At 34.5% G+C, this 25576-nt stretch overlaps 1 protein-coding gene across 5 annotated transcripts in view; it reads right to left on the bottom strand.

Moving 5' to 3' along the window:
• Positions 1–24206, bottom strand: part of LOC123560702 (putative uncharacterized protein DDB_G0277255) — a 54879-nt gene extending 30673 nt beyond the window's left edge. The window contains exons 1-2 of one of the 5 annotated variants that reach the window (XM_053553165.1): positions 24075–24206; positions 8174–8378 (exon numbers count right to left, since the gene is read on the bottom strand). In XM_053553165.1, coding sequence (XP_053409140.1) covers positions 8174–8359 — 186 coding nt within the window. In that variant the 5' untranslated portion in view covers positions 8360–8378; positions 24075–24206. Of the gene's footprint in view, positions 1–5035; positions 5774–8173; positions 8379–17001; positions 17229–17270; positions 17457–23897; positions 23989–24074 lie in introns of those variants that run through there. The other 4 variants (XM_053553168.1, XM_053553167.1, XM_053553166.1 and 1 more) reach the window with 4 other exon arrangements.
• Positions 24207–25576: the final 1370 nt, after the last annotated feature.

Genomic DNA, 25576 nt, shown 5'->3' with positions numbered 1-25576 from the left:
ATTAGATTTTTCAGCACCTGCATGTTCTGAGATATGCCAGACTGATCTATCAATATATAAACTCAAAGTTCAATGGTTTTATTTATTTTGAACATAAATAAAATTCCAATGTTTTGCAGGAAGAAATATGATTTAAGTTTTCAAGAATGTTTTTGTTTTTTAATCAAAAACTTGATTTCAGAATTTAATTCATTTTCCTTTGTTTTAGGTTTGACGCTATCTCAGTTTCATAACCAAATACAGTTAAACCCAACCACTGTTACTGGCTTCTGGCCCATTCACCTGTTCTCCACAAGTAAAATGTCAACTTCTTTGAATGGGTCAGAGGTGGAGGATGAACAACTTTAGACACAATTCTACTGCCATAGAGAAGCTCAGAACATATGTGTCTTGTCTAGGGATCAAACTTGGGACCCCCACAATCCTAGAATCTGCACTCTCCCTACTGAGCTAACGAAGAGTTACTTTCTATCTTTTGTTTTAAGAAAGACACAGAATTGGAGATGTAGTCAATGCATTTTAGAATATATTTTGTGTAGAATATAACAAGGTGTATAAAGGAAGCATTTGCAGTGGTTCAGGTATAACAGCCCTTAACAGGTTGCTGGTCTGACTTTAGGGTCCTCACATTACTTTTAATTCTGAGCACTGGTCAGCAGTCGTATGGGTAGTTAACATAACAAGAGCTGTCGGAGGACAGCAATGCTCGACTATTCAACAACCTTGTCAATTGAATGAATACAAAAGTTGAAAAAGTGGCATAATTTTGTAAAATGCAAAGTAGAGGTATTGAACCTCTGTACTGTATGTCATATCATGACAGTGAACAAGTGTGTGAAGTTTCAATCCTTTCCAATTTGTGGATACTGAGATACCAGCTTACATACAAAAACTTAACCAAAAACTGCTAAGTCAAAGGGGCATAATTTTGTAAAAATGCCAAGTAGAGTTATGGGACCTTCACAGTGCATGTTAGATCATGACAGTGAACAAGTGTGTGAAGTTTCAATCCATTCCAATTAGTGGATACTGAGATATCAGATTACATACAAAAATTTAACCAAAAACTGCTAAGTCGAACAAGAGCTGTCGGATGACAGCGCGCTCGACTATTCAAAGAACTGATTGAAGAATGGGGTCAAAATATTTCCATAGATTTTCAGACAAAAGAAAAAAATGGATTAAACAAAAAGTTTTCCTGTATTTGTGGATTTCGATTCGTCTTGCACTAAGTGGCAATGTGTGACCATGATGGCAAATATGTTATTAAGTTATATGTTAGGCAAACACAGACTTGTATGAAAAGTTTAACTAATTTCCAAGTCCAAAAAGGGTCATAATTCAGTCAAAATAGTTGACAGAGTTATGTACACTTGCCTACAGATGGAAATCATGTTGATATACTAGTGTTAACAGTTTCAAAGCCACAGTTCAAATATTTTGACAAAAATGTCAAAGTCCAAAAAGGGCAATAATTCAGCCAAAATAGTTGTCAAGAGTTATGTACTCTTGCCTGCAGATGGAAATCATAATGATAAACAGGTGTTTAAAGTTTAAAAGCCATATGTCAAATAATCTTGACAAAACATGGACATATACGAAAACAGAACCAATTTCCAAGTTCAAAAAGGGCCATAATTCAGCCAAAAAAGATGACAGAGTTATGTACTCTTGCCTATTGATAGAGACTATAATACTGAACAAGATATAAAAGTTTCAAAGCCATATGTCAAACAATTTACACAAAATATAAACTGGTACGAAAAACTTAACCAAGACTTCTAAGTCAGAAGGGGCCATAATTCAGCCAAAATGCTTGATGGAGTTATGTACTCTTGCCTACAACTGGATATGGTGATGGTAAACAAGTGTTGAAAGTTTCAAAGCTTTATCTCAAAAGACTTTGTCAAAATGTAGACTGGTATGAAAAACTTAACCAAGATTTCTAAGTAAAAAAGGGGCAATAATTCAACCAAAATGCTTGATGGAGTTATGTACTCTTGCCTACAACTGGACATGGTGATGGTAAACAAATGTTGAAAGTTTCAAAGCTTTATCTCAAAAGACTTTGCCAAAATATGAACTGGTACGAAAAACTTAACCAAGATTTCTAAGTCAAAAGGGGCCATAATTCAGTCAAAATGCTTGACAGAGTTATATACTCTTGCCTATAACTGGACATGGTGATGGTAAACAAGTGTTGAAAGTTTCAAAGCTTTATCTCAAAAGACTTTGTCAAAATGTGGACTGGTATGAAAAACTTAACCAGGGTGTGACGCCGACGCCGTGGTGAGTAGGATAGCTCTACTTATTCTTCGAATAGTCGAGCTAAAAAGGGGCATAATTTTGAAAAAAAAAGAGAGTAGAGTTATGGGACTTGCTTAGTGCATGTCAGATCATGACAGTGAACAAGTATGTGAAGTTTCAATCTATTCCCATTAGTAAGTACTGAGATACCAGCTTACATACAAAACCTTAACCAAAAATTTCTAAGTCGAAAAAGCGGCATAATTTTGTAGGCAAAATAGAGTTATGGAACCTGTGCAGTGTAGGTCAGTTCATCACAGTGAATAAGTGTGTGAAGTTTCAATCCATTCCCACAAGTGGTTACTGAGTTACCAGCTTACATACAAAACCTTAACCAAAAATTTCTAAGTCGAAAAAGGGGCATAATTTTGTAAAAAAGCAAAACAGAGTTATGGAACCTGTGCAATGTAAGTCAGTTTGTCACAGTGAATAAGTGTGTGAAGTTTCAATCCATTCCCACAAGTGGTTACTGAGATACCAGCTTACATACAAAACCTTAACCAAAATCGGGACGCGGACGCCGACGCATGGGCGAGTCCAATAGCTCTACTATTCTATGAATAGTCGAGCTAAAAAGCGAGTGTAAAATAAAACTTAGAACTATCTATAAGACCAAATTTTCCCTTAAAATCCGGACCACATTCCAACAGTTAACAATCTTCAGAACTACTTATCTTATACAAGTATATAAGAAGCATTCACACAAATTCATCCCAACTCCCCACACCACTCCACCCATTCTCATAACTTTATATCATATAAACTTTGCATTTTTACAAAAAAAGCCAATTTAAAGCTGAATCTTGGCAATATTATAATCTGATGAATAATAAACTATTGCAATTTATAAGAAATAAGGTTTTGTGGTGGGATGGTAGTCCTTTACCACTGTAAATTGTTATATACAAAATGTATATCTCGCTAAAAACCTGTAGAGCAGTTAAAAAATGTGACTTTAAATACAGTCATATCATGTTTGTGTGCTAAAAGGCCTTTCTTTTATTAAATTTTGTTTGTTGTGGTTTATTTTGCTGTTGTTTTTGTGATTGTTCTTGTTTTGCTTTTTTGGGGGAATGGAGAGGGTTTTCAACGGTATTTCAGTTATTGGCCGGCAGTTCATTTAACCAGTGTTCCTGGATTTTGTACCATTACTAACCTATTCTCTGCAAATAATTGCCAACTTCTGCACATGGATCACAGGAGGAGGATGAATGATTTCAGACACAATGTCTTTTATCAAATTGTTATGAAGAACACACACGTACCTCACTAAGGGACTGAACTCGTGATCCTGAGACCCATAGATCTGCACTCTCCCTATTGAGCTAAGGTTGGGGGGGGGGGGGGGGGGGGCTGTAACAAGACCTTGAGGAATAATGTCAGATAATGTCAGTAATTGTGCTTCCATGGTTTAGCTGTAACAAGTCCATAGTAAATGGATCCAAAGTTTACCATTTTTTGTGCAATTTCATGTTGAACAGGTGCTTTAATAATGCTTGAATGTATTCTGCATGAAATGTGACATTTTTCATGTTAATACTCCAAAGTGAAGTTAAGCAGATCAAAACCAGAACAAGTGGTTTATTGTGCAGACAAAGCAAATATTCATATTTTCAGGGTAGAAGACCACCACTGATGGGCATTTCAATAGGAACTATTCAATCCCCTACAACTTTCACAAAATGTATTTGTAGGAAAAAGTGATGTTCTCTAAAGACATGTATGTAAGATTTGAAGTTGTCATATTTTATATGAAACAAAGAAGGATTTTAATTAGTGACCTGTAACCTTGAACACTCGCATACATGTGGTCAACACAACAAAGTCACACACAAAATCTTACCAACACTTGACACCATATAATACCCCAGTGAGAAATCTTGCCCATAGTGCAATCAGATAATGCATAAATATTATGATAGGAAATCTGTTACATATGAAGTTGAATAGATGGACTACACACACTTCACATTATCAGGCCTAAGATATGATGGCCCTTAGACTATCAGTGGACTCCTTTGATGTGACAGCTGGCTACAATTAGACCCTTCTAGATTTTATGACCACTTGTTTGTAAAACTGTGATATATTGCCCCAGGGTTATTTCTGACTGATCAGTCTTCATAATTTTTTGGATTGAAAATACTACAGAGATCATAATATTACATTAAAAACTTGAATATTGTCTCATCTTTTTGTATACTGGAGCATATTGAAATACAAGTAAACTCTTGGTCCACCTTTCAAAATTATACTTGTGGCTTAAATTTTTAAAAGTATCCCTCATAATTTAAAATACCTGAAGATGCAAGCACTTAATAATCAACTAGGTGATAGGTTAAAAACTTCACATGGGCTTACATGTATACTGAATTGTTTGCAACCCTGCAGAATTTAGTAAGCCTCATCTTTTCTTACATTAATTTTCAGGCCGAAAAAATCCAAAGAAAGTCTGAGCACCCTGTCTTGAAGGACAATGATCTATGCAGAAATGCAGCCTTCAAATGATCTGTCAAATTCAAAATTACAGTTCAACTTTCCGAGTCAAAGCCAGATAGCTGGCTTCCTCAAACTGACCCCTTGTAAGACTTTAATATACCATTAATATGAATGGTTGTGAATGATAAACCATTCCTCTAAATAGCTTTTATATATTGAGCAGCAAGTCTCTAGAGAAAACCGTATTTTTTATCTAACTTTATATCCCTTCATATTTCTGACTTTATACCTCTTCTAAAGTTGACACTGGACTATCGTAATCCCTGGACCTCTTTACGGATTTACACGTTCCAATGCGGTTGAACTTAGACACATCAACAGTCAGTCTTGGTTTGCACGGGCTGCTCGTGACGGAATGAGATTCCCTGGTCCGATCACGGTACGTACTGAATGATGTAGTATTAGGTTTACAAAATTCAAACTGATCTTCATTGTTGTGTATCAGTTCTTTGAGTTTATCACATCCATTTATATTTTTCTTGGCATCAATAACATCCTGTTTTTCCGTGTCCGTCTGTGTAGAGTCGGGACTCACAATGCTGTACAACATTTTACATTATATTTACAAATTTCCAAGTAGCCAACAATGTACTTCGATTGTTTTGTTTTGAGGCACACAGCTCAACTGACATAAAACTTCTGATAAAATTTCCTACATATTTCTCTTTTGTAAAACAAATCAAACTAAAATCTCAAAAGGTTTAAATATCCTTTCCACTGTACACTGTAAAATATACACAGACTAATGTCTTTTCATTCAATCAGTTTTGTACACACTAATGAAAAAGCACTGTCAGTTGTTCACACATAACATACACTTGTGACTTTGGTCAGTTCAGTTTGACCACTGAACCATGAAGTGGTCAGCTTTATCTCACCCCAAATCTATCCCAAAATCTCTACACATTTAAACTTTAAATCCACACAAAATATGTCTACTTTGCATCAATGTTATCAGCTATCCCTATTTATGGACACATATTTATGTGTACATCCAAGATAAATAAGTAATCTCCTTTTCTTTACTTTTCCATTCATTCACTGATAAACCCTTAGCATTTCATCTCACACAAAGACCATTACTCCATTTTGAAAGCTGCACCAAATGTTTTCATTGGTGGACTATCAGAGCCAACAGCCAATCAAATGGCTCCATTCATTCATAACAACTGCACCACCTGCTCATGAAAATTTCTATGAAAACAAGACAAATGCCTTCACATGATTAATGTAATTTTACCCCAGCAAGTTGCCTCAAGGGGATAAAGCAGCTTTGAAGTCAAATCATTGGTCCTGATTGCTTTTCTCTTTCAAGTCTGCCTTTAATTACATTTTAATAGGAATCTGGGATGGTTAAAATATATGAAGTATTCTGCAGAATAATAATTAATTATATTAATATATTATTTGGAATTAAGTGCATGTGATATAAAAACTTTAGTAAAATGAGAAATTTTACTTACACAAAATGATAATTTATAAAAAAAAATTTTTTTTACAAAGATAAAATAAAATTTTACTCCACAATCAGTCTTAAAATTAAAGCCAATAATTTTTCATTATAATTAAAACAGAAATCTGTTTTATTTAATAATTTATAGACCACAAAATAACTTTTAAAAAAAATGTTTTTGGAGCTGTTTATCTTGTGGATTTGTTTTTCAAATTTATTTTTACATTTTCTGAATAAGGAAGTCATTTTCAATCTGATAAAATTTTAACTTGATTGATTATGACTGAGCCGTACCATGAGAAAACCATCCGCACAGTCTGGTCAGGATCCATGCTGTTCGCTAACAGTTTCTCTAATTCCAATAGGCTTTGAAAGCGAACAGCATGGATCCTGACGAGACTGCGTGGATGCGCAGGCTGGTCTGGATCCATGCTGGTCGCAAACCCACTATGATGGTTTTCTCATGGCACGGCCCATGTAAAATTACCACATAAAATTTTATCAGTTTTTCAGTTTCTTTGAAATATATGTCAAAAATCATTAATTTTGAAATATTTATAAATCTTAATCAATATATGCTTTGAAATCATTTAACCTTTAGCATGCTTGTGGCAAGTGAGTAAATTTTCAGTGAACACCAATTCGCATAATAAATGGTAAAAATGGCTATTTTCATGGGACACAAATTTGCAGATGTTCAAAGTCCTGTTGTAATTTTTTTTATTACACATCAAAATCATATCAATGAATTAATCAGGCACCCATTTTGCTTACATATAATTATCCTTTTTGATAAAGAGTATTATATTTCATTTTTTAATTTCTAAAATTTCATAAAATTATTGTTTTTATTTTTATTAATACTAATATTCCAATTTTTCGTTAAATTCAAATTTGATTTTTTTAAATGGCTCTAACCAATAGGAGTTAAGTTTACACGAAACGAACAGCTTGTGCACACTTTTTGTTTAGCAATCTGCTTCAACACAAGCTGTTTCACACAAAAAATTGTTTGAAGTTCTCTTTTGATCCTTTTCAGTACAAATATGGCCATTTGTCAGGTTATCAATAAGTTGTATACACTTCATTCAGACCACTGAAATCCCAAATGTTGTTATAAAGACTTTCTAATTGAATGTAATTACCACCTTTTTGCCTATTTACTACAATAGTTGTGATTTTTAACAAGTGTTTTTCAATTTTGTGCTAACTGGCTTTAGTATATACTTTCCATTATACAGACAGACTGACATTGCCAATCTTTCTATATATTTTCATAGAACATTTTGGAGTCACCTGAAACTACAAATTAGAAATACATTCTGCATGCCCATGGGCAGATTGTCGAGCCCGCCAGCACCTTTGGCCTCTAAGTGTGACCTTGACCTTAGACCTAGGGACCTGGTTCTTGCACAAGACACTCCATCTCATAATGGTGAACATTCATGCCAAGTTACTTCAAAATCCCACTATGCATGAAGAAGAAATGCTTGGGACAAACTTCAATTTGACCTTTGACCTCAAAGTGTGACCTTAACCTTTGAGATAGGAACATGGGGTTTACGCATGACACTCCTTTTCATTGAGGTAAACATTCATGCCAAATATGAACAAGATTGGTCCATGCATGTCAAAGTTATGGTCCGGACAAAATCAGACAGACACATACACGGACGCACACACATACACGACCCGCCAAAAGTGACAACTATATTGCGCTCACCGCAAGCGGGCTTGAAAAAAATGATTTCTGTGAGAACTATCTTATATAATTCATTGTCTTCTTTAACTTCTTTTGTGAAAGGACAGGACTGTTTTAATACAGCAGATTCCTACTGTGTATCCCTGTCACATATTTTCAGTCAATATAACTTTTATGAGATGTCTCAACAATATCTCAAAATTTTAACTTACATTCTGGAAGTTATTCATCTCCTTCTCTTTTGTCCGTCTGTCTTCGGCCATAATGAGCCCATGTAATGCGGGGAAGGAATGCTCACCACAGGACTTGATGAGCCCTTCATTTGAAGACGGCCCCGGCATATTTGAAGGGCTCGCACTTCCATGACGAACCTCCTCCTTTATACTGGCTGCCGCCATCTTACATCAGTCATCACGCCTGCAAATAAAATTAAGAGATCATGATGTCATACAGTTTTTATGATAATCAGGTTACTGTATCGATTACTGTTATTCCTAAAAATAAACCAAAGCGTTACCATCTTCCTTATATAAAGCTATTTTTTTGGCTCACTCAACCATTTTTGATGAAAACAAAGAGCTGCGTTCAATAAACGCTTGATGCCCCGGGTGGCAGCCTTGTCGATACAAAGCAACCCAAGTCCAAAACGAGGTCAAGTTCAAGGTCAAGGTCAAACTGAGGTCAGGTGATGTCTGAAGCTGAGGAATGGTCACAGGTTACATCTGCATTAGTATCAAGTCATTCTAGATAGGGGTATTGATGCTAGATGAAACGGTCCCATTTGGTTAACCTCGTACGGACGGACGAACAATTGAACAAACGGACAGGACAGGACAATCATTATATGCCTCCCGCATCAGTAGATGCCAGGGGCATAAAAAAATTCCCATCATTTTTTAGTCATATAAATGACTACCTAATTGTAGCAGTGAGCACAATGCCCAGCTTTATAGAGCTACCTCACTGGAATATCTTGCCAGATACACATGACATGATATCCAACCCAGTCACATTATACTATTAACATACGGCTGACCAGTCCTAGCACTATCTTCTTAATGCTCAGCGCAAAGCAAGGAAGCTACCAGAACCGTTGTTATGTCTTTAGAATGATGCGGCCAGGTAGCCAACCCACAACCTCCTGCACTCCACGCAGGTACTCTAGCACTAGGCTTCCAAGGCAGTAAAATCTGATGGTGGAGGAAGAACCCAGGTGACCCTCAGGGAACCATTTCAGGCATGGGCAAGCATCTGGATAGAACCGCCGACGTTCCTTAAGCCAGCTTGACTGCTTCCTGAGACATCAAGAATTCTACACCTAAAGGTAAGAAGCAGGTGATTGGAAGTCAGCGACCCTAACCAACTGGCCATGGATTTATTTATTTATTTTGTTAGGTTTAACGTCGCACCGACACAATTTTAGGTCATATGGTGACTTTCCAGCTTTAATGGTGGAGGAAGACCCCAGGTGCCCCTCCGTGCACAATTTCATCACGAGCGGGCACCTGGGTAGAACCACCAACTGGCCATGGAGGCCTGTTTACAAGGAGTAAAAATCTCTAACATTTTTGAGATCTGACTAAAAAATAAACATTCTTCAAAGTTTGCAAAAATCTATATATATATATAACAGGGCTCCGGAAATCTGCCAGTTTGTCGGTTTTGGACCGATTTTTGACTTTTCAGACCGATTCGTGAAGTGAAAAAATGAAAAAAATCGGTCCAGTAAAAATGGAGAATAGTATAAATTTCGGTCTGAAATCTCGATACACCATCACCTACCGACAATAAATAAATATTGACTTGATCACCTGTTAATTGTTGGTAGCACTCTCAGATAATCAATAAACATGTCAAATGGTCCGATTGTCACCTTGATAATCAGTCTGTAATTAGCATGTGAGGCAATCAGTGCTCGCGCGGCACATCCTTTAATGTTTGCAGACAGCCGACTGCAGTGTATTAAACAATTCTGACTGGTTTCCAAATGTTTCTGACTGGATCCAAATGCTTTCGACGGGGATCCACTTCTTTTATTTAGAATCCGACGGATGGTTTATTTCAAAAGGCTACGATTAATCACGGGTAAAAAACAAACGGTAACTGCATTTAATGAGACATCACACGGGAAACTGATATAAATAGTTTTTATAATTACTTGATTTGTAAAAATTACATGATTCATTAGTTGGACCTCCAGTTGAAACAAGTGTACAAAATCGTCTTTGCAACCCGACTGTACAAAAAAAAAAAAATGGACTGCCAAACACGAATGATAAAGAAAACCGGAGTGGCACTGTTTATCAAATCGGTCTTTTAAAAAACGTTTCAAAATGAAATTTTGTTTTTACACCAGAAGAGAACATATAACTTTATAAAATGTAGTTGCCTAATGAAGTACAACGCCAGTGAAATGAAATATCCGCGGTCAACCCGCGTGACCTTTTGGTACTATACATGCGGGGAAATTCGATCTCTGCGTTCACATAACGTACACATTCGGTCCCCGACAGAGTATTCTTAAAGTACTGAGGATGTTTCGCAGAGAACATTTCACTTTGACGCATTGTATTTTATAAAATTCCGTCAAAGAATGAGGAAAAATCACAAAGTTTCTGCCGTGAATACAGTACCGAAGTCACATGCGTTGGCTTTTAGACTAGTTAGATACACGGTGTCAATGCCTCGGCAATTTTATCTCTGCAAGTATTTTCTCGGAAAAACATCGAAATTTAAACACAGTAACGATCACATATAACAATGAATAAGCGTTTTCATTGTATGGTAACTCGCGGTGACCGGTAAATCATTCCTAATTAATGACATGCTTATTTCTTTACTCTATCACGTTTTACAAATATGGTATATTGGTAATGCGGTGGGTGGGGTAGCGCCGATGTCATGATTTTCGTTTCGGACCGATTGAGTTCTCAAAATTTCCGGAGCCCTGATATATATATATATCTTACTGCCTTTTATGCAGACTTTCAGGCGGCGAATCTTTTGAACCAAAAAAGGATGGTCCATGTGAGGATGCTTAAGATCTAGTTTTAAATTTAATGTAGTCTATCAAATGATCAAAGAGAAGTTTATCATAGATTTTTTCAATTTTCAGCATTGACTGTCACTATGTAACGCGCAATCTGCAATGATGCAGCAGGTCAAGTTTGGCCTAATTTACAATTTATTGCAGTTTCTGATTAAAAAATTTTTTGAGTCTGGGTATAGATTATTACTCTGCAGCTTTCAAAATTTAATAGAAAAAAAGGAAGTTACCTATTATTTTCCTAAAGAGACTGATCTATGGTAAATAATTAGGTAGCTAATGTTCCAAATTGTCAGTCTCAACTATTTGTAAAATAAATGAAAGGGGACATATACATTCAATAAGAACAGTTGCTTTCAACACTAGCCTAAAATAAAGATCTAACATGACTCTAATATAACTAAAGTTGTTCATTTTACAGCAACAAAAAAGTGAGGAAAGAATAGCTCACGGCAAACTGTTGTACTAGATTACTTTTTGCAAGACATTCATACAGCCTACTGAGCTTGTCGCCACTTTTATATATACAAATCTTGACCCGAAACAAATCTTGTTATAAATCATTCATATTTAAGAAGTAATTCGCATTCTTGACATGTATAATTAATATAAATGACATGAAAAAGATAAAATTTTCAGATTAAATATGACAGAAAGCTCAACTAACATTTAAATAAGCCCTTAAGCTAACGATGGTATTAAACTTAATAAATAACAATGGACAGAAGGTGTCCCCTTGTTTCACACCTCAGGTGTTGTTCATATGACTACCTAATTTGTTCAAAGCAAAGAGAAATTTGTAACTACCGCAGATGCAAGTCATGAAAAAGCATATCAGGACAAAAATCTACACATTAAAATTAACTTTCAGAAAATACTCCATCCCTTATGTTGCATAATGCAAATAGGTAAGTAATGTAACATAACTTTTCCCCAAAACAGCTGAAAATTTTATCTTTTCTTTTCCAAAATGCTTTTAAGACTTATATCACTCTTCAAATTGGAGACAAAACAAGAGCTGTCCATAAGACAGCATGCTCGACTTTTCTCAGTGCCTGTATCTGAATTAGAGCTTTGCCAGTAAAAGGGGCATATCTCTGTCAAAATTCAATCAGAGTTATGGGGATTGTTTCTTCTGGTGTAGCCTTTGATAGTTAATAACTATTTTAAGTTTTAAGTCATAAGCTTTGATAGTAACACAGATATTTGACTTTATCAAAAACATTAACAAAAAAAATCTAAGTTAAAAAGGGGCATAACTCAGTCAAAATTCAAACCAGAGTTATGGGGATCATTTCTCCTGGTAAAGACTTCAATAGTAAAAAAACTATTTTAAGTTTCTTTTTTTGTAAAAAACTATTTAAAGTTTCAAGTCAAAAGCTTTGATAGAAACACAGATATTTGACTTTATCAAAAACTTTAACCAAAAAGTTCTAAGTTAAAAAGGGGCATAACTCAGTCAAAATTCAAACCAGAGTTATGGGGATTATTTCTCCTGGTGTGGACTTTGATAGTAAATAACTGTTTTAAGTTTCAAGTCAATAGCTTTGATAGTAATAGAGATATTCGACCTTATCAAAAACTTTAACCAACGGGGACGCTTGGGCGAGTGCAATAGCTCTACTTTTTCTTCAAAAAGTCGAGCTAAAAAAGGAATGACCCAAGTTCTCTATATCTATTGTACATCAACTGACTGGAAAAGTTTCATGATTTCATACTATACATATATTTTAAGCTTACACTTGGCTGGCTCAGACTCTTGAAGATCAATATTATCTCAATTTTGACAAAGAGAATACATGTAAGAGACAGCAGATGGGACTGCATTAGCTGGCATAAAACATCTGGATGAAAAGTATCAAAAACACTACAATGCTTTCCTTACAAGATTTTTACAATTCCACAACCACAAAAAATCTAAATGCACATAAACTACATGAAAAGAACAGGCAGGTCAATAATTAGTCATGCTATAATAAAATTGCTGCAACTACTTCATCAATAAAATTCTAAAGCTAAGGCCACACCAAATTGATAAGTTGTTCATCGGATTTTTTTCTGAAAAAATTGAGGCGGCGAGCGAAAAAATAATTTAAATATTTTTTTAGGTTTTTGAGAAAATCTGGAGCGAGCGAAGAGCGAAGAAATATATTTGTCTTCATTTGGCTCTCGACTGACTAATAAAAACCTTAAAATAGAATGTATAGCCCTTTTAAATTAAAAAGTAAGTCCCCAGGGATTGAGAAAATCTGACCAGCAGACGCACAACAAAGCGAACTCGTGAAAAAAAGGTAATAACATTGTCATACAGTACACTGTAATCAAATAATGCATGCTTTTGAAAATGCTGTTTGAAAATATGTAATAAACAACAATGCATAACCTTACACCATACTTATCACACATATGTGACTTGATGTAGCATTCTTAGCTGACTTTACAAAGTTTTTGATACATCAAATATCTATGCGAGTGTTACTAGATCTATTAAAGCTTCTGATTTGAAACTTAGAACAGTTATTTTCTGTCAAAGTCTACACCTGGAGAAACAATATTCTTAAGTCTGAATCTAGACAGAGTTATGCCCCTTTTTAACATAGAATATTTTTAATTAAGTTTTATATAATGACCAATAGCTCTGTACTTTCAAAGCTTCTGACTATTATGCCCCTTTTACTGGCAAAGCTCTGATTCAGAAAAGTCGAGCATGATGTCTTATGTACAGCTCTTTTTCTAACTTTAAACTTTCATAACATATTAAATTTGTTGAAACAAAGTCTCAATTAAAGTCTGAAATGGAGATTAACGTGCATTAACATTAGTCTACTAAATGACTGGAAAATCTGAAAATCGAAACTGTTCTGAAAACAACTCATAATGTAAATTCCTTACCCCACCAACTTTCGTATGCAAATGCTGATCATTTGGCAAGGAAAAACAGAAAACAGATAAGTGACATGCATCAATAAGTATTTACCCTTACCAAGATAATGTAGATGTTATCAAATAAATTAGTATGTTTTTCTTCGTCCAGTTTTCAATGAAATAAATCGATTTTTTGTAGCATGTAATTTGGTAAACATTTGAAGAAAATGGCGTAATTGCATAAAGGGGAAACAACTTTAATGCAACTAAATATGCACCTGTCAATATTTTGCCCGCCAAGAGGGGCGGCGGGCTGACCCAGGGGAATTTGACATTTCAAAAAATTGGTTGTCTAAATCCCCCCCCTAGAGACAACCTTTTTTGTCTAAATCCCACCCTAGAGCCTTGTTGGTACATCAAATGTTTGTCTAATTCCCGCCTGTCGGGAATGGCCTTCTGTCTAAAGTCCCGTGTATGCCCGCCGCTCCCCCGGGCGGGCAAAATATTGACAGGTGCATAAGTGTTATGATTTATTATAGACGATGTGTGCGTAGTATGTATTTATTTTGATTAAAATCCATTTGAGAACAATCTAGGACTGAAATTATAAGCATTTATACACTTTTACGTCCGTAAAAAGTAGCGCACCAAAAAATTTTGGATTGATTTTTTTCAATGGGGCGAGCGCAAGCCAAAAACAAAAAAAAATATTTTTTTTGTGTTTCTGAAAATATACGAGCGGCAAATCCGATGAACAACTTTTTAATTTGGTGAGGCCTAACAGAGGAAATTCTCTCAGTGCTTTCTTCACAGGCATGTGCCATAAATATTGTGCATTCAAATTATGTAACACAGTTGTCTGCAATGTTTGGGTATGATTTACCCTGTGAAAAAAATCGTATTTAAATTTTACCTATGATTTTTTAACACTGAAGAACCAAGGCTTACCAAGTCTATTATTCTCTCCAATACCTGGATAGCATTTCAACCGAATACATATTTGACTTGACCTATGCACTTAAACAGTATTACATTACATGTCATAAATCATAAAGTGTAACCAAAAAAAGTTGCCATTAATTTACATTGTAGATCAAAAAACATGAAAATTAATGCTGTTGTATATATAAACCTTAGGAGTGGATTTGAGAGAAGTACTTAAGCCTGCAGCTGCAAGTTCGCTTATACCTCCTTACCGTATACCTTCTTTTAAAAGTTAAAAAAATATTACTTATGATTAAGATAATATTATAACCTATCTCTTGTAATTTTTTAATAACTTACACAACAAGGTAGTCAAGTACATATTTGGCAATGTAAATCTTTTGACAAATATATTAAAATAGTTCTTAATATTCTATCGGTGATCATTTGTTTAGTAAATTTATATAATTATATGCTTAAGCTGGGCAACCAAACCTCAAATTTTAAAAATACCTCCAATAATAATCTAACATGTATGAAGAGCTCAGTAAACACTTGTGAATTCTTTGATAAACTTTCAAACTCAATATCTTGATAAAAATCTGATTAATTAACCACATTTAAAGTTATATTGATTAATAAATACATAATGTATGATTACACGCCATGTATCAAAATTTTAAAATAGCTGTCAATAAAATATATTAGTGAAATTCACAAACAGGGAGTTATTTTAAAGATATGAGTTAAAGCCGATGTACATGTGCAGCCACATTCCTTTATTCAACTGTGTCATTTAATTATGCGATCATGCAGTTGATAATTCTGATACAGACTACTTAATTAGTGTTTTTATAGATAAAGATCAGTAATTAATAAACATACCATAACAACTGTAACAATTACACTGCCACCAACTCGTTAATATTCAGTTCTGTTGTTTTAGACTTTTAACATTTTTATATAATAGGCACTACAATATCTAGTAAAGATAAACAGAATATTGTAGATCCTGTAATATCTGCATCACTTCTTTTTTCGTCATTGTTTTTAGCCTGTAGTATTTAAGAAAATTGAAACTAAACCAAATATGTAACTAAGAATTACAAATTTTCTTAGAGTTACACGGGGCCATAATTATGACAAAATGCCCGTTCAGAGTTATGGTTCTTGACATACTTACTTATAATATTACAAAGCTATAGCTCTTACAATATTCAAGGAAAGTGGACCCAAACAAAATCTTTTACCAAGAACTCAATTTTCTAAGAATAAAATTGGCCATTTTTTTGGTATAAATGTATTAACCTAAAGATGATAAACGAGTCTGAAAAATTTCAGCTATACCTCTTAAAGTATTAAAAAAAGTGGACTTAAATACAAATTATGACCAAAAAATTCATATTTACAAAAACTGTCATAACTCTATCAAAATACATGTCAAAGTTATGGTTCATGGCCCTCTGACCCATTTAGCAATGATAAACAAATGTGTAAATCTTCCAAGCTAAAGCTCTTTTAGTTTTTGACAAAAAGTGGACCTAAACAATAATTTAACTGACAATCATGTGACAAAAATACCTTGTATATATTTTTTCTAAACTCAAACAAGCTACAACCCATTTTCCATCCATGTAAAACAACAATTTTGCTCTGGTGAAGCACAAAATATTTGTTCAAAATAACTTTCTAATATTGTGATATATGATACATATATCATTACACTTATATCATTACACTACAGTGACAGAAAACGTTCCTTGTAGATTTAAATCCAACTAAAATTTTAAAGAACAAAAAATTTTGCATGAAACTGTGCAACTATATTTAATACCCTTCAAACTATTGTATTACAGCAAGATACTTGTGAATGATTTAAATTTGTCATCAGTTTTCATGTATCTTTAAAAAAATCACATTTCTCACATTGACTTTGACTAACAAAATATCATGGGACCTCAAGAAATATAAACATGGAATATCCTGACACAAAGTAACTTTCAGAGGCTAGTCCTCACAAAAGAAAACTTGTAATTATTTTTAAATCTGGAGAAAACAACACCTCAGAATACCAAAGAAAAGTGGGAAAATTATGTACTAAAGATGAGAACATGCTTATAAAAGATTTTTTTACAGGGATGGTATTATATTATACTAACTTTACTTATATTATAAAGCTAACAATAAATCATTCTGTATACATACACTTTCTAGAACACAGTGAAAACTGCTCCCGAAATTTATTTAATTCCTAAGCAAAGCTAATGTTTATCTTTTGTTTTAACTCCAATCTCCCACACTAATACACAAGCGCTCACACAGCCGATAAATAACATAAACTTTCCACCTTTTAAATAAAGCAAACCCAAATAGTTTAGCACTCAAAAAAAGAATAAATCTGTCAGTTCACCGCCAGTGTTATCCAATATACAATATAAATCATATTTTCAGCAAAGTTTAATCAGCAAATTTACCTAGGAGCCCTATCTAGAGAATCTAAAGGTGTATTGAATACATGAGAGCTCTTAGTCACACTATGGGTGCCTTTCATTGGGTCAGTAATCAGTAGTGAACTTCTCCGCCTCCGGAACCACTATTGTATCAGTTTTATCGTAATGTCAAACAGTTTATAAACGGAAATCCCACCCCTATTCTCGTAACAAAAACTCGCACAATAATCTACGACCAAAACCGACAGTATAAACATTACAAAATATGCTCACCGAAGCGTATTACACTTGTAAAACTGGAGTCTTAACCTAACAAAATTATTTGTATTTTACCTGTGGCTCCAGTAAATTTGTTATCCATGTTAGGGAAGAATGAATATTTATGATTAGGCAAAGGTCAAACAGGTATATTGAAAAAAATAATCTTAAAGATAAATAACCAAGATTTAGCTTAAAATAAATGCGTAACACTGATCAGATAATACATTAATATAAACAAAATCTCGATTTTTTAAGGATTTAAGTAATAGCCTAATAGCAGTGACATTACATTAATGACAGTAGCTGCTTAACCCGCCGAGGTCAAGATTTGGTCTGAGCCCTGATTAAATACCCAGAACTAAGGTTATGAATCTCTGCTTGAGGTATCTGACTGATTCTTTACTCCGTCTTAAAACCTGGAACAACGGCTATTTTTTCTACAGGAAGTTGAAATGAAGCCTAAAAATAATGCTCTGAGATAGTGTATGAATATTGACAACTGACATATTTTTTTCTGGTATGTATTCTCCACATATGATTTCTTCAGACTGCTGTGAAATCATTAATATTCATGGGGTAGGGTAGGGTGGGGTGAGCTGGGTGGGTGGGGTGAGCTGGGTGGGGGGGGGGGGGGGACAAATTTTCTTTGATTCCACGGTTTATATAAACCTATGAAAAAAAAATCAAGTTAATTTTTATCTGCAAAGAAAAAAAAAAAAAATCTTTAATTCATTTGTCCCAATTAACAGCCGTTTTGGCCAAAACCTCAACAAAAATGACTTCACAGTATCAGACTAGTGTGGAAAGTCATGTGGTTGTACGAGCTATATTTTCAGCAAAAAATGAAGAAAAAGAATACAAGAATATTTAATCACAAAACAAAACTGCTGATTGTTGTTAACAGTCCACTACCTTAAGACAGACTGAGTCAAGGGCACACAAACATTGTCCAGCCGTATCTGCATAATATCAGCAGCATGGTCAATTACTCAATCGCAGACAGGTATGTGCAGAGCAACCTGCAGAAAGTCATCAACCTTCTGCAAGCTTACTAGAGGAAAAGTTATTTTATCTGCAGAAGTTCAAACCAAACAACGGTGCCGAAGTTCAAACCAAACAAAGGTGAGGGGACAGATATTCGAAATGGTGACCTGCAAAATCCAGCACTCAGAAAAGGAAAAGTACAGAATTGAAATACAAACCTATTTTAACAATCTGATCACGCTGTTTTTTTTTATGTTCTACAAAAAAGTTACAAATACAAATACTTTTTTTTGGTTTTTTATTGGGTTTAACGTCACACTGACACAATTCTGGTCATATGGGGCCTTCCGACATTGATGGTGAAGGAAGACCCTTGGGGCCCCTCCATGCATTATTTCATCACGGGTGGACACTTGGGTAGAACCCCTGACCTTCCATAAGCCAGCTGGATGGCTTCCTCACATGAAAATTCAATGCCTCGAGTGAGGCACAAACCCACATCTGTGAGGGGCAAGTGATTTGATGTCAGCAACCATAACTACTGGGCCATGTAGGTTCCATAAATACAAATAAGGAGTTCATAATGAATCATTCTTCTTTGGGGCTATAAAGCAGATTTGGATAGATAATTCTTTTTTGGGGTGAAACATTGACTTGGATGAATCTTCTCTAGGGCTATCAAACAGATTTAGATGAATTAGTGATGGATAAACATACATGGATGTGAAACGATCAGTTACTTTAAGGGAATTTCAGGGTCATGTAAAAGAAGAACAAGTTGTTTCGGTAATAGTTTCACATTCAAACATGCCTTGGTCAATCTGCAACACATCAAACTAATAAAGATGGACCATTGAACTTATTTCTGATATTGACAAGTTTCTACATGCAGTGTACTTTTAACCCTGCTAAATTTCTTTAATGAACTTGTTCATCTTTCAATTTGGACAGTGTTAAAAGGGGAGCTTACCAAAAAGATACTGATGAATGGCGAACAGTGCAGATACACTGGTCGTAAAGGCAGAATCAATGGTGTTCTGCATGATAAGGGTTAATATATAAGGAGCAGTAATCCTCAAGCACTAATAAATTCACATATTTCATGGGCTGAAGTTGAACCATTACATGAAAAGATTTAAAAACAAATGTTGGCAAAATTCAATAAAAGTTGTTCCAATTTTAACTTCAGCTTTTATGCAGCCTAGCCTTAACAATTAATCCAACAGACCGAGTTTTATGAGTTGTATTTTAGATTTTTCATCAAGCCTGGATTCAATGCTGATGAGAATCAGCTGGATTTAAGCTAGCAAGATAGCTCTTACACAACTGATATGGGCACCAGCATAAAATCAGTATTTTAAAAAGTATGTAATAGACTCTCATGGTGTGATCAAGGACAATTTTTATGTATTAGCAAATCAAAGCTTTTTCGCAACCAATTAAGTTTGCTGGACCTAGTGACTTCAAGATGCTTTAGTTTATTGCAGGTGATTATAACAGTAACCAGACTGGCAACAACATATATTCGGACAAAATATGCATTGTGTTGCTGTAAGGTTTTATTCTTCAAACTGTTAAAGTGACCAAACCTTTTTATTCAATTTGCTAAATTAAAGGAAGAGATCAAACTACTCTAAACAAATCACTTACCATTCCAATGTTCTTTTATGGCAATCTAATATGCAAGTTATACAATTGCAGGAAACTGCAGCGGGCTATTGCAGGAAATAGCACTTATACACAGTGGAAATAATATCTAAAAATATGCTTCACACTTGAAAAAATCAAGGACATTGAACTATAAAAATTGTGTCTAGTTTGTGGCTGCCATTGATAATTTTTTTCAATCAATATAATGAAAATAATTAAAAAATATCAAATAATACATCAGCTGATTATTGTCCAAAGTTATAGGGGCCCTACATGGCTGAAAGGTTAATGCTGCTGACTAAGAATCTCTTGCCCCTGACCGCTGTGGGTTCAAAACCGCCCTTGGGGTGCAGAACTCTTTCATATGGAGATGCCATCTACTTGGGGAGGACAGGTGCTACCCAGGTGTCTTTGCATGCCAGACATAATGATGTGATGGGACTTGACTCTTCCTCCAGCATTAAAAGCCAGAAAGTCACCATGGCCTTAACGATATCGCTTTCACGCAAGCCAAACAATTTAACAAAACAATATTAAATTAAAAGCAGTTATCAAGTTTAAATATCAAGCTTAGTAAGATCTTTTGATCTGCAAAAATAACAGAAATTAGACTGTTCTGAGAGCACACTTGCAATGAAAACGATAATTACAATTATTTGCATTTTTTCTGAATATTATCAGTGCTATTTCTCAAAATTAATTTTTTCGACATTGTAATTCTTTTATTTAGGTTTTAAAATAGTTTTAATTTAATGATGATCATGTTCTCGTCTGTAAATTAAATTTATTTTCAAACCTTTTAATATGTTGTAGTGCTAGTTTGCTACTTTAAAGTCAAGTGATTTCATTTGTAATCAACACTCAAAAGTTTTTGTGGCTCTTATTTAATAATTTCATTGTTTCACTACTCTTAACATCAGGAATTCTAACTGATAATCATGTAAAAGTTTACTTTCAGGGGTTGACCTTACATCACATTGTCAAGCACCTTGCTGAAAAGTAAGTACTGGCTGTGATAATGGACTTAAGTATCCATAAAACAAGCACTGTGTCATGTATAACGACGGAATTAATCTATACATAAATATAACGTTGTGGTTCCAGCGAGGTTTTCTGCTTTTTCGATCAGGTAAACAGTACTGTTGCTATCGAAACAAGACAATAATAAAATACCATCCAGCAATTCAGCACGAGGTCATGGGTTCGATCCCCGGGCGTGTCATACCAAAGATGTGAAAAATGGTACCAATAGCTCCCTTGCTTGGTGTTAAGCATTAAAAAGGGGAACTGCATGCCCTCTTCTCTCATACCCTTGTGGCGATGGATTCCATTAGGAATGAGGTAAATTCAAGAAATTTTACATTCAAACAAAGAAAAATAAATAGATTGCAGACAGCTGTAAAAATTGTCACACTTGATACACGTAACTATTGGTGGAAAGTGAAAGTTTACTTTAACACTTCTCCTGCTGAAAAGACATTGAATTACAGCGTACATATTGCTCAGATTTAACAGTAACTATACATTACAACTGCTGATTTTCTTTAGTTAAAATATTCTAAAATAATCCCAATTTCCACAATTCACAACACAATATTCCCAATTTCACCGATCAGGCCTTTTTTCATCAGTTTGGGAATGCACCAGCACCGGTGGAACTGGGAAAATGCTCTCAGTAATTGTCTTAACTGGGACAATTTGCAAATTACCAAAATCTACATAAATGTGTTTTTGTGTGAAATATTAATGAATTGCATTTCAGTAATTGTTCAACAGTATTATAATTTACCTAAAATTACATACAAATTAGCAAAACTATCTCAAAACAGCAAAAACCCTAAAAGGTATAATCATTTGGGAATTTTAAATTCAACTTTGGGAAAAAAACATACTTTTTTGCATTGGGATTACCTCCTTTTACAGGAGGTAGATTTATAGGGGCCGGGGAAAAAGCCCTGCCGATGTTAGTAGCAAACACAAATTGATGAAAAAGGGCTGAAGTTTGAGATTTTTAAACATGGAGTCTATGACAAAATCCAAGTAAAAATTTATAACCCAAATGAAATTAGCATCATACTGCAATATTTTGAACATGTTAAAAAATTTTAAATTATGAATACCCGATTGTGATAAAAACATGGCATGTAATTCATTACAACATTAATTCTTCTTTTCCAGAGGTCAGGAGTCTAAAAGACTGTATTGTTGACCTTAGTATACTAGAGTCGGTTATAAAAGCTCTTCTCGAGCTTATGTTTCTTGTTAAGATGTCTTGCCGACTTTAAATAAAATTTATTGTATTGTACTGTACCTAACTAGGGTGATGAGACAGCCATCAATTCTCCCAATAAAACTGTTAAAATCTTGTGTAAAAGATGAAACAACTAAAACTATGGCAAGGTGAGCTAGGCTGTACTGGATGGGGTGGCTCTGAACTGACGTAGAGCAGTCTAAAACCCTTCCAGACTGGTGGTGTCAGTTACACTTTGACTTTTTTCATCAAGTTGAGAAAACTGCATGATTTGATATACATTTTATCAGCATAAGACTACTGTAAACAGCTCCTGCCATGTATAAAAATACCTTCAATCTCAAACCAATTACCACAAGCCTGCTCTGGCCCTTCTATGTTCTAGGAAAGGAAATTTTGTTGTATTTATTTGCTTTTTAAACTAGAGTGGTGGAACCTATGCTCGCGGTATTTTGTACATATATAATCTTTTTAAGAAGCAAGAAAAAATTATTAATTCGATTTGCCTATGCAAAAACATAAAGTTATCCTCCTTTTAGCGAAACATATTGTTGATGTGCGTCATCACGTGACTTAGTCGTCTCGTGAGCTATCGACACGGCATACGTAAAAAGGTGAAAATTCGCCCTGAAGGGAACCTATGCTGGCGGTATGTAATATCGATTAAACTAAGGACGAAGAAAAATTCAGCAGACTAAAAATGAACAAACAAGCATATGCGAATATAATATTTAGAACATTACTCATTTATTATGTGAAAAACAAAATAAATTGGGATAACATTTAGTATGTGCCTTTATGTGTATATTTCCCTTACAGAAATGGAGTCACTATTAGAACAAAGCTTAGAAACGTATAATAATGTTGTTTAAAAACAGAATGTTTTAAGTATTAAAGATTCAAACAACGACAGTGATTAACTCGCTAATGCTTTCTACACTTCTTTTGTGTGTAGGAAATTTACTCCTCCCTACATCTCAGGAAGAACCATTTGGACTTTGTCAAAATACTAAGACCTTTTCATGGTTCGAAAGGCACTCGTAGTGTAGCCAGGCGCCACATTCATCACATCTTGCTCTTAAATGTATCTTATATCTGAATGTAATGCATGATTTCAAAAAACAATCTTTAGTTGAGTGATTTTGACATATTTGTGTGAGATTTGTGCGACGGATACAGATTGCGTAAAATGTATCGGCTGCTGTATACGTCACGTGAGCGGCACGCGCGGCTATCGCTACGTTTGTTGTAAAGGTATTTCACCACTGGTCGGTGTTGAATATAGCAGTGCTTCTGCAGTGAGCATATTTATCGAAATACCGCTAGCATAGGAATACCGCGAGCATAGGTTCCACCAGTCTAATTAACTCTTTAACTTAGTTAAAGTTAAAAGTCTTAATCATGCTGTACCATTGCGACTTTAAGACAAGACAACAATTAATAAACATGCCAAAACAATGTTCATTTTCAAAGAGTTTAACAAAACTTGCGAACATAAATGTTACCTTCTATTTTCGATCTAAATACATAACAAATAAATATATTCGAAGCGAAATATTTTCCAAGCGCCTGGACAGATCTTAGTAAATAAAGCGCGCACCTGCCGAGATCAATTTGCGCTCGTTTATCACTCGATTACCTGAAATCTACAATTAAATAACAACAAAAAGCAATTTACTTACATAATTATATTTAAGTACTTCAGCTTGCTCGATGAAATGCATGAGTTCAAGGTCGAAAAACTTCTCCTTAAGACTTTAATAAACTTTTCAACAAGTTTAAAGATGGCGGCGGAAGTATCTTATGGCGTATTGGTCCGGAAGTTGCCGAGTGGAGAAACGCGCCAAAATGTCAAGCTCTATTTTTTTGTATAAAAATGATAAAATAAATGACTGAGGTCTCTGCAATAGCAATTTTGCAACTTTAATCAGTGACATATTTATATATTGTGTGCTAGATGTATCGTTACATGTATTTTCTTATATATGTGACAATGTAAACGGTCATATTGAATTAAAGATATAAAAATAGGGAACTACATGTATCAAGGGGGGTATTCGATCTACTCTTTACCTCCGAAACAAAATGGCGGCCAAAACTGAAAATGTGAGTTTTTCTTACTTTTTATCTTTTTTAAGGATTTCTAGACCATTACACATGGCTATCAACCTGCTCCGCTGTTTTCTCTATCTATCGGTACCTTTAACTTTGGTAACAGTGCTGTAATTTGTCTGGAATGCTGGTCATGGGATTTGAATCGATGGAAAATCCTCCGTTAAACACGGGATAAGGAATAGTGCGATTAGCAAAAATGGTCTTTTTTCCTAATTATTCAAACAGCTGTGAGCTATTTTTTTTTTAGAAGTAAAATATCAATATATATTTCCTTCATGGTTAGTCTGGAGCCGATTAAAAGTCGTGAATTTTAAATTACACAGTTTTTTGTCTGATGGTAAGGAACAGTGTACGAAAATAAGAGGATAAGGTGCAGTTCACTTCTTCAAGCGACTTTTTCCTTCGCTCTTTTCAGAGACAATCAAGTAAAATTCTGTTAAAATAATATTTTGGTGATCATTTATAACTATCTCTTGCTCAATGTAGTAAGATTTAAAAGGTATCCGCCTGTCTATCAGACACGTGATGTACTGAAAGCCAAAAGTTTAGCAAGTATTTAATATAGTATCCCTTGCCAACATTTAACTATCTGTAAATTTCTTTTTGGTATAGGAGTGTTTACACTATGTGCTTTTACCATTTGTGTTTTTGCAAGTGGTGCTTATGCTTCTAATGTTTTTGGAGTTCCCACTATGTGTTAAAGCATACATGTTAATTTCAGGGGTGAAAGCAGTATCATAAAATACGTTTATCACCACATCTAGTTCCATAAGCTTTATAAATAAACGAATCTAAATCTTACTATTATGATTTGAAAACACTACTGCTGACATCTATTTATGAAAAGGACTAAACCTTGTTTTCCAGAAGCCTTTCTCCTAATGGTATATAATAATTCAAACATTTTAAAAGCTTTTTGGAGAAGTAATTCACCCAAAATTAAAATTAGGCGCTATAGGTCGTAAAAATCTGGAAAAAAAATGAGGTATACAAGTGAGGTGTTTTCATTTTCAAAATAAAGATACCTAGATTAAACACAAGAAAAAAACAACCATGAAATTTTCTCTGA

This window comes from Mercenaria mercenaria, chromosome 10 (genome assembly GCF_021730395.1).
Source record: "Mercenaria mercenaria strain notata chromosome 10, MADL_Memer_1, whole genome shotgun sequence".
In the NCBI taxonomy this organism is placed as follows: domain Eukaryota; kingdom Metazoa; phylum Mollusca; class Bivalvia; order Venerida; family Veneridae; genus Mercenaria; species Mercenaria mercenaria.
Note: the sequence above shows the minus strand (reverse complement) of the source record. Positions and strands in the feature narration are given on the sequence as shown.